General features: G+C 45.4%; 1 protein-coding gene across 4 annotated transcripts in view; it reads left to right on the top strand.

Moving 5' to 3' along the window:
* ATP9A (ATPase phospholipid transporting 9A (putative)) overlaps nucleotides 1-12962 on the top strand; it is a 52451-nt gene that overhangs the window by 22945 nt on the left and 16544 nt on the right. For all 4 annotated transcript variants that reach the window (XM_042834454.1, XM_042834455.1, XM_042834456.1 and 1 more), the window contains 5 exons: nucleotides 323-465; nucleotides 1044-1156; nucleotides 2671-2883; nucleotides 6713-6874; nucleotides 12640-12732. In XM_042834454.1, coding sequence (XP_042690388.1) covers nucleotides 323-465; nucleotides 1044-1156; nucleotides 2671-2883; nucleotides 6713-6874; nucleotides 12640-12732 — 724 coding nt within the window. The remainder of the gene's footprint in view (nucleotides 1-322; nucleotides 466-1043; nucleotides 1157-2670; nucleotides 2884-6712; nucleotides 6875-12639; nucleotides 12733-12962) is intronic.

Genomic DNA, 12962 nt, shown 5'->3' with positions numbered 1-12962 from the left:
GCCTGGGATTCGGTTCCATTTCTAACCTGCTGTCCCCTTATCAATCACAGTGTCCTTACTTGTCTACGTTCATCATCCTCACAGATTCATCTGCTCTTCTCCACGTAATTCTGCCATGTATCTTTTTTGAATTACAGTACCAGTGCAGCAGTGTGCAGTTCTCCCCATCTGCTGCCCAACCACTCATTTTGAACATACTCCTCTTTGGCTGCTCAAATGCAGTAGAGAAGCCCTGTGCTTTCATTACACTGTGGCAATGCATAGCGATTTTTTTCCAGAGTTTTACTTCAGATACACTTTTTCTCCCTTTGCTCCTCCATAGTTTACGTGTGAATCTGGACATGGGAAAAATTGTCTACAGCTGGGTGATCCGCAGGGATTCCAAAATCCCTGGGACCGTGGTTCGATCCAGCACTATTCCTGAGCAGCTGGGGAGGATATCCTACTTGCTTACAGATAAAACAGGTATCTGTGTAGAAAATAAAGCTTTGAGTCATGGTATGTTGTTGTTGTTTGGCTTCTGAAGAATGCTATTAAACCCAAGGTTGAAGGTAAATGTAAAAACCACTTTTAGAGTTAGGTTTTACAGCTGGATGAAGGTAGCCTAGGTGTATGGGCAGAAACATGCCGTCACTCTGCCTCCCTCACTGCTTACAGTTGGGCTGATTCAGAGGACTAAGCTGTAATCAAAAGCTTTGTCCCACATAAAATCCTGGTCCTGTTCCAGTTGTTCCCAGAAGTTGTTTTTGGTTGCAGCAGGACCAGAGCTATGCCTGCAGCTTATCCTGGCATTGACTTTTGGGTGAATGATCTCATTCTCACTTAGTGGTATGCAATGTGCACCACAACTTCCCAGGGCAATTTGCCCTGAGATTTCTAATATTGTCACCTTTAGCCTCAGCCTGTGCTGAGAGCCTGGTGCAGTGGTCAATCCCAGTTCTGGACCAGTTTCTCTTGTATTTGGGATAAAGCAAGGACAAGATCATGCCTTGCAGAATAGGAATGTTGGTCCATGTTCCGTGTTGATGCTGCTTCTGTTACAGGAACGCTTACACAGAATGAGATGGTCTTCAAGCGACTTCATCTGGGCACAGTGGCGTACGGCCTTGACTCCATGGACGAAGTGCAGAGCCACATATTCAGTATATACACACAGGTAGAATTAAATTGGATTGCTTAACTCTTTATTCACATCAGCTTTCAGCTTTCCAGGTTACCAGTCTAATGATGAATTAATCTGACAGGGATCTGCCTCTTGTATGTCAGTTTTTGGAAAAATCAAAAGGTGATTAGATACCTAATACATAAATATTAACCTGATTGCATTTTACATTCACTCATAGCTTGTTTCTCATCCATTATTCTTTAGATTCCAAGTGCCATAGTACTTGCATGGGCCTGCAAGTGCATGTGCTGTGTCCTGAGTTCAGGTTGTAAAATAGGGTACTTTTATTTAGTTATTCACCACTTACAGAAACCACAGCATTTGCTTCACTGGGAAATTAACACCAGGTAACGTTTACTGGGTTAAGTTGCTGTTTGAAATGCTGTGTACTGGGGAATTAATATAGGAAGAGGAGCCATCAGTGCTGAGTAAGCAGTAACAGAGAACTGTACTTAAAGAAACTAAAAAAACAACAACCAAAACACAAAAAAACCCCAGGCTCCAGATTTATGTTCTGTCAATTCATACTCAATCTCCAGAGAAAACTTGACTATCAGTTAAATTATTTGCCAACATTTTCAATACTTATCAAGAATGTTTTGACGGCTGCCTGTCCTGCTATGAGGATAGTGCTGCACGTTGGTCCAAATGCCCTTCAGCGCCTTCAGGGCTTTACTGTGTTTGGTTTGGTTGAAGCCTGTCGCAACAGTGCTGATTAGCTGGGTAGTAAATCAGAAAACCTTGCGTGTCGTAATCACTACAGTGTGGGAAGTAGCACTTGGCATTGCACTGAAGGACGAGTCTCACTTAGCAGTTATGGCTGTGAAGTGAGATCCCCAGTAACGAGAAGCATTGGCAGGCAGCGATTCATTTGGAAATGTAGTCCTTATTCTTTGCTCTTATTTTTACCACGTTGTGGCCTTTGACCTGGAAGCGAAGCTTTTGTCCTCTTGACACTAAAGGTTAACAGAGCAGGAAACTGAATTGCTGCGTGTCCCCTCTTCCATCAGGATAATTTAGTAATTGTGCAATTATCTGACGAGTCCCATTCTGGTACTAAAAATAGTATTAAAAATTAAATGAATGCAATTAAGATTTTCTAGGTCCATACAACCCATCTGTTTTCTGTTTCCAGCAGTGCTCTTGCACGTGGAACCCGGCCGAGGCACTGATGTTGTGTGGGGGCACAGCGGTTTCACCAAGTCCTGTGACCCTGGCCTGGCACCCATCAGTGCTGGGCAGACCTGTGTCCGTGCGCCCTTTTCTCATGTGTTTTCTAACAGCAGAGGTGATTTTGTCCTGCATACCTTCCTCCATCAATGACACTGATAAACGAGTTGCGGGGTGCTCCCAGCGGTGATCAGAATCACAGTGCACAACGAGCACGTTTCATCCCGAGGGACATGAGAGTTTGCACGGATTACATATTACGTGGTTTTCACTGAGTGAAGTCTCGATCAGAGTCGTTTTCTCTGCAGTGAGACTCTCTTCTCCTTCCCCATAAGCAATCTCAGGAGCCACCCGCTGTGAAAGGCCTGGCCTTGGCCACCAAGGTGCGTAAAACCATGAGCAGCCGCGTGCACGAGGCGGTGAAGGCGATCGCGCTGTGCCACAACGTGACGCCGGTGTACGAATCCAACGGGGTGACGGACCAGGCTGAAGCTGAAAGGCACTACGAGGACTCGTGCAGGGTGTACCAGGCCTCCAGCCCCGATGAGGTCAGTTGGTAGAGTTCAGCTCGTGTTCCCACACTCGTGTTTCGTCCGGGGTGTATTTCGTAGGTAATAAATTCGGTTCCCCTGACAAAGGTGGAAGTTGTGCCGGGTGGCCCTTCTGTCTGAGGAGGCATCCCTTCCTGTGTGGGTGAGACGGACCTGGGGCAGCTCTGCAGGATGACACACGTGAGCCAGAGGCTCACAGCCTTTGGGCTGTGCTGTGCCATCTTCCTCCAGCCCCATGTCCAACCAGGGCTGTGCGTGGTGCTGCAGTGGAGGCAAACTTCGCAGCTTGTTGCTGAGCCTTTTAGTGGTGCTTTGTGGACATACCTTCTTTGATGTCTCAGAGTTTAAAAAAAGCTTTCTATTCATTCGTATGGTTACACATGCTCTGTACTTTTGGAAGGCTAAAGTCTTACACTTTCCATAAGAATCCTACTGAGATCACCCATTTGATGGATTCTTCCATTTATTGTCAAACAGACTTGCCTCTGATAATAAGCTTTTCTCCTCTGGCATCAGAAGAGAAACTAGCTTTCCTCATAGTTAGTGATGAGAACTTGTTTGCAAATAAAGGAATGTATTGGCTGAAGTCCTCAAATTGCCACTTTTCAGAAATGTGTGTGCAGGTATTATTGAAAGATTGGCATAGAGCTTCCACGTTTTGTGCCATTCAAAACGTTCCCTGTAGATTTTTTTTTTCTTCCCAGGCAGGCAGTTCATTCATTTCAGGTTGTGTATCTTGTCTGTATTGTACAAAAGCTGCATCTTTGCTTTCCCCTGTTCCATTGAAGTGCCTGTAGTAACAACAAGCGCTTGGCCCTCTCTGGCCTGGGAGCTGGTGAGATCATCACACCCACAGTCCAGGTCTGTTTTGCTTACCTGCTTTTCTCCTCTACTGTGTTGCTCTCCCCCATGAAGGCAGCTTTACAGAAAGCAACTGCCTCTGGATTGAAATGAGATCTGAATGATTTCCAGATGGTAATTTCTGTATTTGAGGGTTTTTGTTTCTTTTTCCTAAAGCATTCGCTGGCTGCTTTCTCACAGATCCTCAGTTTATTTACATTTATACTATGGTATATATATGTCAGTGATTTTTTTTTTTATTGCGTTATTCTGTCTTTAAAATATTTATGCAGCAATTTGTCTCAAATGCCAAAGGAATTATTGTTTGTTTGTTTATTTTACTATAGCATGATGACTAATCCTTCCAGTATTTAATTTCTATTTTTCCTTTCTCCAAATGTCTTCAGTGGAGAATTACAATGCTTTCGGAAATCAGATATGCTTTGTTGCACTGAAGAAATCTTTTCTGTGGGTCTTAGATATACAAATATTGTTTAGACATCCTCTGTGCGTGTCGCTCTAGATGGTACAAAATGCAGGATCAGCACAAGTCAAGTCCTTGAGAAGAGAGTGATGCTGTTAAATAACATTCCCTGTAGGGGAATGACTTTGGGCTCCGGTTAAAGGCAGCCTTTGAAATCCTATATCAATAAAATATTACCATGGCAGGGAAGGTCAGTTTATGAAATGAGTACAAAAACTTGTATTCTCTTTACTTTAACAGCGAGGGTAATTTCTACCAGTTGGCATAGGATTCATTTCCTGTAACAGAAAGCAGGATTTCCTAAATTTGTTTCCTGTGCACACTGCCATTTAGAAGTCTTGAAGTATCTTTATTCAGATATCAGTTACAGCCTTGGGGCTCTGCAAGCGTGTCAGTTGTAGCCATACAGTAACTAACAGGGGAAATGAAATAGATATAATCTGATCAGAGATAAGAGTGCCTGAGATTCCTGGGCAAACAGTCTTTAACCCTGACAACCCGCCACAGCTGCCAAGACATGAAAGGGTGCTCTGATCAATGGGCTTCTGCCCATTGCCTGTGTGCCTAGGCAACCCTAAATGGGACGTTTGTAGACAGAGTCATAGCGCAGAAGGATCAATTTGTCTCTTTAGAATGAAGCTTATTAGTTGATATTTGCTTTGGTGGCTTGGATAATTTAATTACCAGAAAGAGCAGAGTTGGGGGGCTCTGCACTGTGCTGCTGTAGCTGCTCTGGTCTGTAGCGCACAGATCTGTACCTGACCCGGCCAGGGCAGAGCTGCAAACTCCTGGAGTGTGCTCAGAAACCTATTCATTTCTCCTCATCTGTCAACATGGGCTCTCCTGAAGGTGTATGAGGGGTTTCCATCTTGGTAGAAGGTGTCAGCATATCTTGGATGTTTCTCATCTTTTCAGCGTGACTGGGAGCCCCACCAGCTACTGGTTTACGGGTGCAGAGCAGACCTCCTTTATGCTGCTCTGGAAGCATAAAGTTCCTGGCCCTGCTGGAGAGCAGCCAGTTCCGTTCGGTTGGTGTTGTGCCCTGGTGTTCAGGGCCAAGCACATCGTGCTGTGTGGTGAATGGGAATGGTAACTTCAATGCTTGTAGCGGATCTGATGGGGACACTTCAAAACTGTATCATTTTTCCTCTCAGGTTACTCACAAAGCAGTGCACAGACTGGGAGGTGGTGAATTACAAGGGGTCAGCATCACTTCTCGAGTTGGATGTGCTTCATCTGGGGGGCTATTGAGGGCTGAAAGAAGTGCCCCTGGACACAGCAGCAAGGAAGGAGGAGGGGCAATGTCCTTCATTATCCCTCCCCTTCGTTGTCACACCTTTTTGTGGTCCCAGGGCAGACCAAAATGAGTAACGTTGCTCTATGAAATGCAGTTAGTTAGAAGTATGATGTGCGCAGCGTAGCAGGGATTCCACGCTGCTCTTCCCATTGCTTTTCTTTCTGAAGGTTCAAATGCTTCCTAATATAGGATTGGGATGAGATGCTGGCAGGAGGGAGGAAATGGGCACCTGGAAGGAAGTAGCAATGGAGATAGTCTGAGATTTATGTCTTCTGCCCACACTGGTGAGCTGCAAATGTCTGATGAACATTTAGTGCCATGTACACTGAGAGTGCTCGAGTAACATCATCCTGCAACAAATTCCAGTCATTGCTTATTAACCAGAGTATTAGAAACCTGAGCTCAGTTTCTGCTCTGGGAGGCAGTGAGAAGGATTATGCAGCTGCACGCTGTAATGCATGGAGGATGTCTCAAGGAAAGTTGAAAAAGAATCTCAGAAGATCCTTTGATTTGTTGCAGACATTGTGAACAAGCCTACAAAAACCGGCTAGCATAAAAACAAATACCGATTCAAAATGACATAAAGGCCTTTAAGAACAAAGCCAAATCAGCTTGTGTTTTTTCATGATTGTTTAAGACTAGAGAAATTTTAGGTCACTTTTTAATCTTAACAGTAGATGAAAAAGGAGCTGAGAACACAAAGGGTTGTCCAATTAGACCAGCTGCATTAACTTCCTTAGTAAAATCTTGAGTCGATGCAAGTATTTGTAGATTTAATTTCTTCCTGTATCTAGTGATTTCCCACAATAAATGCCATTTCCTGCAAATAAATTTTGGGTAATAATTAAGTAAAATCAGAGCCCCAAAAGCCCAAGGAATAATTAACCTTCAATCAGCAGCAGCCCCGTGCCCAATGCTCTCAAGCTTTGAAAATGTCACTGTAAAATACTTGTAATATTTTGTGTCTGTTTGGATGAAGTGTCCCTTGATCTTTTCTGAAGGTTGCTGATGTATGGGCTGGTGTCAGCTGTGCTGCCATCCTGAAAAAGAAGAAGAGATTGATGGGTGGAGGGAAGGGCTTCTCTGCTAAGAAGTGCCAGTTAGGCAGCTTTTTTTCACTTTCAGGCTCGATGAATGGGAACGGTTTTAATTCATGGAGCATAATTTCAGAGCTAGATTACAGCCTGCTGTGCCTTCCCTCTCAGGTGGCCCTGGTGCAGTGGACCGAGAGCGTGGGCTTGACGCTGGTGGGCAGAGACCAGTCCTCCATGCAGCTGAGGACACCGGGTGGCCACATCCTGAACTTCACCATCCTCCAGATCTTCCCCTTCACTTACGAGAGCAAACGCATGGGAATAATCGTCCGGGTAGGTGGCTTCAGCAATGCTCTTCTGTCTTTGTGGCTGTCCTGCGAAAGCAGCGTGGGAGGCACAGTGCTTTTGCTCTTGGAGCAGTGTGACTCCTCAGGCTACAAGCAGGTTCTGTGGTTGGAGCCTGCAGCATCTCAGTGCTGGGTTAGTATGGTGATACGTCCTTTTCCTTGGTCAGGTATGGCCATGGAAATAGGAGGGGCTGGTTGGGCAATAAGGAACGAAAATCAGAATGTTTGGCTGGCTGTGCAATGAACCTCGGCAGTTCTGATGATAAGCAGAGGTGCCACGTTGTTTCTCAAATAAGCCTCTTCCTAGAAAGCTAGAAGCCAGCACTGCCAGCAAACGAAACAGACACAGCCATCCCCTGCCCTGGGACCTGAACTCAGTGTTCCCTCCTGTGGCGGCTGGCACAGAGGAAGAGGAGCTCAGTGAGTGCAGGACTGCTCTCCCCAGGGGTGAGGCCCCACCAGCCTCAGGGCAGCTCCAGTTGACTCTGAAGCTTTGCTCTGCATCCCTCGGGCAATCTCTGCAATGTTCCTTTGCAAAAGGTCCTGCTCTGTCCCATCTGTGCCACAGTCAAAGATGTTGGCATGTAACCGGGGGATGGAGGCAACAACTGGGGAGGAGCAGAGGGATCATGGATTGGTGCCACTGCACACAACGTCAGCGTGTTGCTCCTGGTGGTGGGGAAGCGCTGCCCACGCCTCTGCTGGGTCCCGTGGAAGCGCAGGACTCCAGAGGAGGCATTTGATGTAGCTGTGGGGAATATGGTGGGTTTTTTTTCCTGAGCTAGCAGCTCAAAACCATGCTGAGAATGCTATATCGTGAGCAGAATTTGAAAATAGCTGAGTGCAGGCAAAAGGGTGCATCAGTGCAAGTGGGTAAGTTTATCAGCAGGCAGGCGCTGCGGAGGCTGAGTGTGCCCAGCTGAAATGGTGCATGTACCTTTGTGAGTCTGTCTGCAAACACAGTAGGAGATAAGACTCTTAGAAGTTAATTATCATGGAAAGAAAGAAGAAAGTGTAGGTGTTTCAGAAACACTAGGAATGAATTGGTGCCACTATTGTCATTAATTTTCAAGATAGTGCTAGAGAATCGAAGCTAGGAAAATGAACAAGCCCAGCTGAAGTGAGCCGCTTCCATTTTCCTGCAAAGCAAATGAGAGGAGGCAATTTAAATACTTCTTTTGCGGATAATTAAAACATCCTTGTTATTTTTACTGAAAGTACTGACGGATAATTGGTATCAGGAATTTAAAGTATGAGTAGTAAACCTATAATCCAGGACAAGAAATGATTTGCTGTATCATTTCATGTGATTTGCAGCCTTGTTATTTAAGGTAGGGAATGGGTAAGACTGATATTTGCCTCCTTTTGGATTGCTTCCTATTTATTTTGGGGTATCTGGGAACAGGGTGTAAAATATCTTCTGCCTCATGTTTAAGGTACAGCAGTAACAGGAATCGCCTTTGTTGTTGTTGCAAGCAGCTGTGAGCAATATCTACACGTGGGCCTCCTCTGCAGCAGATTTATGTGGTTTGTTTGCATTTGTTAGCTTCACAGACCTGAACTCAGGAGCTCAGCCCCTGTCAGTAACTGCACCGTGAGGGGATGATGTTGTCGTGTTGTGCAACACTACAGTTGTATTCATTCAACAACAGTAGATGCCACAGAGAACTTCAATTTTCCCATTACTGAGAGATTCTGTGATTAGGATGGAACTGCAATAAGTGCACACAGTGACCTTTGCAAAGCCATGTGTGGCGACCTGTGTTCTGCACAGATTGAAATTCCCAAAAGCTCGTGTGAATGGATGCTTGCTTTATGTCACCTGAGTATTTTGGACTGGGATCTTCTGTCACCCAAAGAACATCATTCAAATGCTGGATCACAGGCCTCAGTATGGTGGCACGAGTACATATTTCAAGTTGTTCCAGGCTTGGGAATATTAAAGCCTGCCTGGGGGCAGGAATGCTTGTTGAAATGGGCTGATGGGCCGAGCTCATGCAAAGCAAGCAGTGTGTTAAATGTTTGAGTGCACAGCCCCAGCTGAATGTGCTTGGAAACACAGCTGTGCTGTGCTGCATGGGACAGCTGCCACGAGCAGCAAGCGCAGCGTCTTCAGCTGGATTGTATCACAGTGAAAGCCATGCAGAGACTTCAGGTGGCCTTTCCAAGTCCTAGAAGAAAAAGATGAGCTATAAATACTCTTTCCTCCACCACTGCTTGTAATAAAGCACAGACTTTTGTTCTTGTGTCAGAAGTGTAAGAAACCAGAGAACGTTTCATTAAATTTTGTTTGTGTGCTCAGCGGAGAAATGGAATATCTGAAATTCTTTCTTGTCTAAGTGGAAAGGTTCCCTTTTATCCCCCCTCCTTTATGTGTAGTAAAACAATAAGATACAAAGCAGTGATTTGAAGTTTATGCCTTTTGAAATAACTGTTAGCTGCATTCCTCTCATTTAGGAAGAAAAGGTTGCCTACTGTGTGTTGCTGTATTTAACATAGCACTGCTGAAGAAAACAGCACAACTCCCACTGCTGGTCAGCAGGAGCAATGCCAGGGCCAGAGCCGGTGTCTGTAGGACAGGTTTGTGCTGTTAGCAGAAGCAGTGCCCACCCTTTGTGCTCGTTAAATGTCTTCATTTTGCAGCTGTGAGCTACTGCTGTGCTGGTATAGCAGCTCATGCAGAACCGGGGTTTGAGGAGCAGGTGTTGACTGCCTGTGTGTTACCTTGCTCCAAAATACTGCCTTAAGGCAGTTTGCGTTAAGAATAGTTAAACAAATAAATAAAGCTATTGAATGTACATATTTACATGTGTGGGCAGTCATGTTGGTTTTGATCCACGGCTTGCAAGGTGGTTACCTTTTCAGCAGATCTTTTACTGCTGTGCTGTGTGTCTAAAAGCTGGAAAAAAGGGAAAGTAGCGTGAAGTGTCAAGGAGACAACAGAAGCAATGTGCTGGGAGTGGGGAGAGAGCAGCTGCAGAGCCAAACTGCACTCAGAATTGCACCAAGTAGGAGTCAGGTGATGGTATTTTCTGCTTATCCATGCAGCTATTGCCTGCTCAGAGAAACTGCCATTTTTCAGGCAGCAGGAGCCATTGTCAGTGCCTCGCCAGGCTTCCTGCACGACCTGGGTCTGGGATTTCAGTAAGTGAAACACGCACAGCGCTGGGCAGTGGCACAGAATCCTCGCAGGGACCGCAGCTCTCCTGCTGCTCCTGTCCTCTCTGGCCCTCACAAAAAAGGTCTCCTCCAACGCACAGCTCTGAGCAAATAAAGCCGTAGTTGATAGCGAAAACAAGCAGCAGATGTTGCCTGGCTTGGGATATTTTTGCAAGATCTGTTTGTTATGTATGATCAACTGTCATTTCTTTAGCTGCTTATTTCAGTTCTAAGAAGTCCTGTCTTAACAAAGCAGCCGCTCTTTGCACTGCTATTTACTTACTTATCTTCTTGTAAGGAGGCCTGTTTGTTTGACCACAACTTTTTCCATTCTTCTTTCTCTTTGCTTTTTTTCCCCTTACCCATGTGGAATGATCTTTGTTGCAAAGCAAAGATAGTGCTATTGTCATATCTGGAATTGAGAGAAGCCTTTGAACTGCGGCCAGAATCAGACCATGGTGGAAAAAGATGCTTCTCCAAAACAATGTAACTGGCAAATCTCTGTGTGGATTTATAGTGCGATCTCACCATAATATGAGAACGCTGTAACCTCCTACTGAACTTGCCGAGAGGAAATGACTAATGCAAGGAGATAGCTGATACAGTATTTATATTGGACAAAACCTCTCAGCTATCTTAGCCAGTTCTGCAGCACGGGAAGTGGAGTCTTTATGCAGTTTCCTACAGAGATGTTGGTAGACGCTTCTAAATCAAATAATTGAATAGATACACCCTTACCTTTACCTCTAACAAAATGTGTGGTGTTTTATTTGAGGACGTTTTGGTAGCGGCACTCATTTTGCTCTGGGGAGGTGGGATGTGTGGCTGTTGGTCCATGAAGGCTGAATGCTTCAGGGCTTTGAAAAGGATTCTGAAGCTTAATCATAAGAATCATACTTGTGAAGATCTTTGAGCTTGGTTAAAATGCTCAGTAAAGGATCCTTGGCCACTTAATTTTCCCAGCCAAGACACTTCTATTTCCTCTTTGGATTTTTAGTATCAGCATCAGGTGCTGCTTTTTCTTGCTGTGGAAGTGAATTCTGTCTCACTGGTGCCATGGGACATCAGGCTTTTACCTGCTGACTTGCACGGTGTGTGGGAGAGTCGTCGTCCCGGTTTCAGTAATGGCAGAACAAACTGATACCCATATTATGTAGTGCAAAAATGAAACAGCGTTTATTGTGTGCTTTTTTTTTAAATTTCTCCTCCTTTGTTCATGGCTGTGCATTTCCAGACCCTCCTGGGCTTTTTGTTTTTGTGTGTGAAGTTTATTTTATTCCTATCCCTGGTGGCTATCTTGGTTGATGGAGCGGTTTGTTCCTCACTCATTGTTTTGTCTCCTTTGAGGAAATTGCCAGAGTTTCCATTAGCTTGTAATACTGATAGCTGTGACCTCCTTAGGTATCTGCCTGGTTAGAAGGGATTTTTTAATTTGTGGTAATGTAAATACGCTTTGCTTGCAGCCTGCAAATTACTTCTATCAGATAAGGCAGGCAGCAACCTAACCTTTCTGCAGCAAGCATAAACTGTAATTATGCCCATACTGTATAATGTAACAGGGGCAGATTAGAGTGACTTTCAGTCTGTTAAGCTTTGTGCATCTGTTTTATTGTTTCGATAAGTATGAAGCAGGTTTTCAGAGTAGGGCCAGAGGTTGTTCTGAAGGCACACACAGTCAGGATCACATGTTGCTGATTAAGAAGCTGATCACACTTGTCTGAATTCCCGCTGCAAGTGCCTGAATTCCAGTTGAGTAGCATCTCCAAGCCCCAGGACAAGGTGCTGGGCCATAGGGGCTTTCAGCCTGACCCAGTGCTGAAGATACTTTTGTGACTGTTGTGTTGAGCTCTGTGGAGAAGGACCTGGGTGTTCTGGCGGACAACAAGCTGGGCAGGAGCCAGCAGGGTGCCCTTGTGGCCAAGAAGACTGATGCTGTTCTAAGGTGCATTAAAAAGAGTGTGGCCAGCAGGTTGAGAGAGGTGATCCTCCCCTTTTACTCTGCTCTGCTGAGGCCACATTTGGAATGTTGTGTCTACTTCTGGCCTCCCCAGTTCTAAAAAGACAGATCTCCTAGAAGGAGTCCAGTGGAGGGTCACAAAGGTGAAGAGCCTGGAGCATCTCCCTTATGGTTGAGGGCTGAGTAACCTGAGTCTGTTTAGCCTGGAGAAAAGACTGAGGGAAATCTGTTAAATGTTTATAAATATCTGAAGGGAGGTGGGAGGCAAATGGATGAGGCCAGGCTCTTCTTGGTTGTGCATAGTGATAAGACAAGGATCAGTGGCCTAAAACTTGAACGTAGGAAGTTACATACCAGTATGCGGAAGAGCTTCTTTACTGTATGGTGATGGAGCACTGGCATAGGCTGCCCATAGAGCAGGTGGATTCTCCTTCTATGGAGAGATATTCAAGGCCCATCTGGACCCCACCTGTGCGACCCATTGTAGGGAACTGCTTTAGCAGAAGAGTTGGACTCAATGATTTCTTGAGATCCCTTCCAACCCCTGAGATTCTGTGATTTTGTGAAAAACTCCTTGCTTAGCCCACTCCAAGGGAGCTAATATTGCCCCAGCACTGACTCTTCTGCTTCTTCAGGATGAGTCAACGGGAGAGATCACCTTCTACATGAAGGGAGCAGACGTGGTGATGGCTGGGATCGTGCAGTACAACGACTGGCTGGAAGAGGAGGTATGGGGCAGACTCTCTTAGCATGGGGGTTCCTTGTGTAAGTGCTTTTCTCCTACCAGGGCAGCACCTGACAAAGCTTCTGTTGTCATTCTGCCACAAAGGAGACAAGTGCTAAAATACCTGCAGGCCAAAAGATCATGCGTGCTTCAGTGGGTTCGTCTTTGGCCAAACATATATATGCAGTAACGGGGAAATCAGGTTGCAAGTTCAACATGCTTAGTGCAGAGTAA

This window comes from Centrocercus urophasianus, unplaced genomic scaffold, assembly GCF_019232065.1.
Source record: "Centrocercus urophasianus isolate 14NV4802_14NV808 unplaced genomic scaffold, USGS_Curo_1.0 seq_46, whole genome shotgun sequence".
In the NCBI taxonomy this organism is placed as follows: Eukaryota; Metazoa; Chordata; class Aves; order Galliformes; family Phasianidae; genus Centrocercus; species Centrocercus urophasianus.
This window is presented reverse-complemented; position numbering and strand designations above follow the sequence as displayed.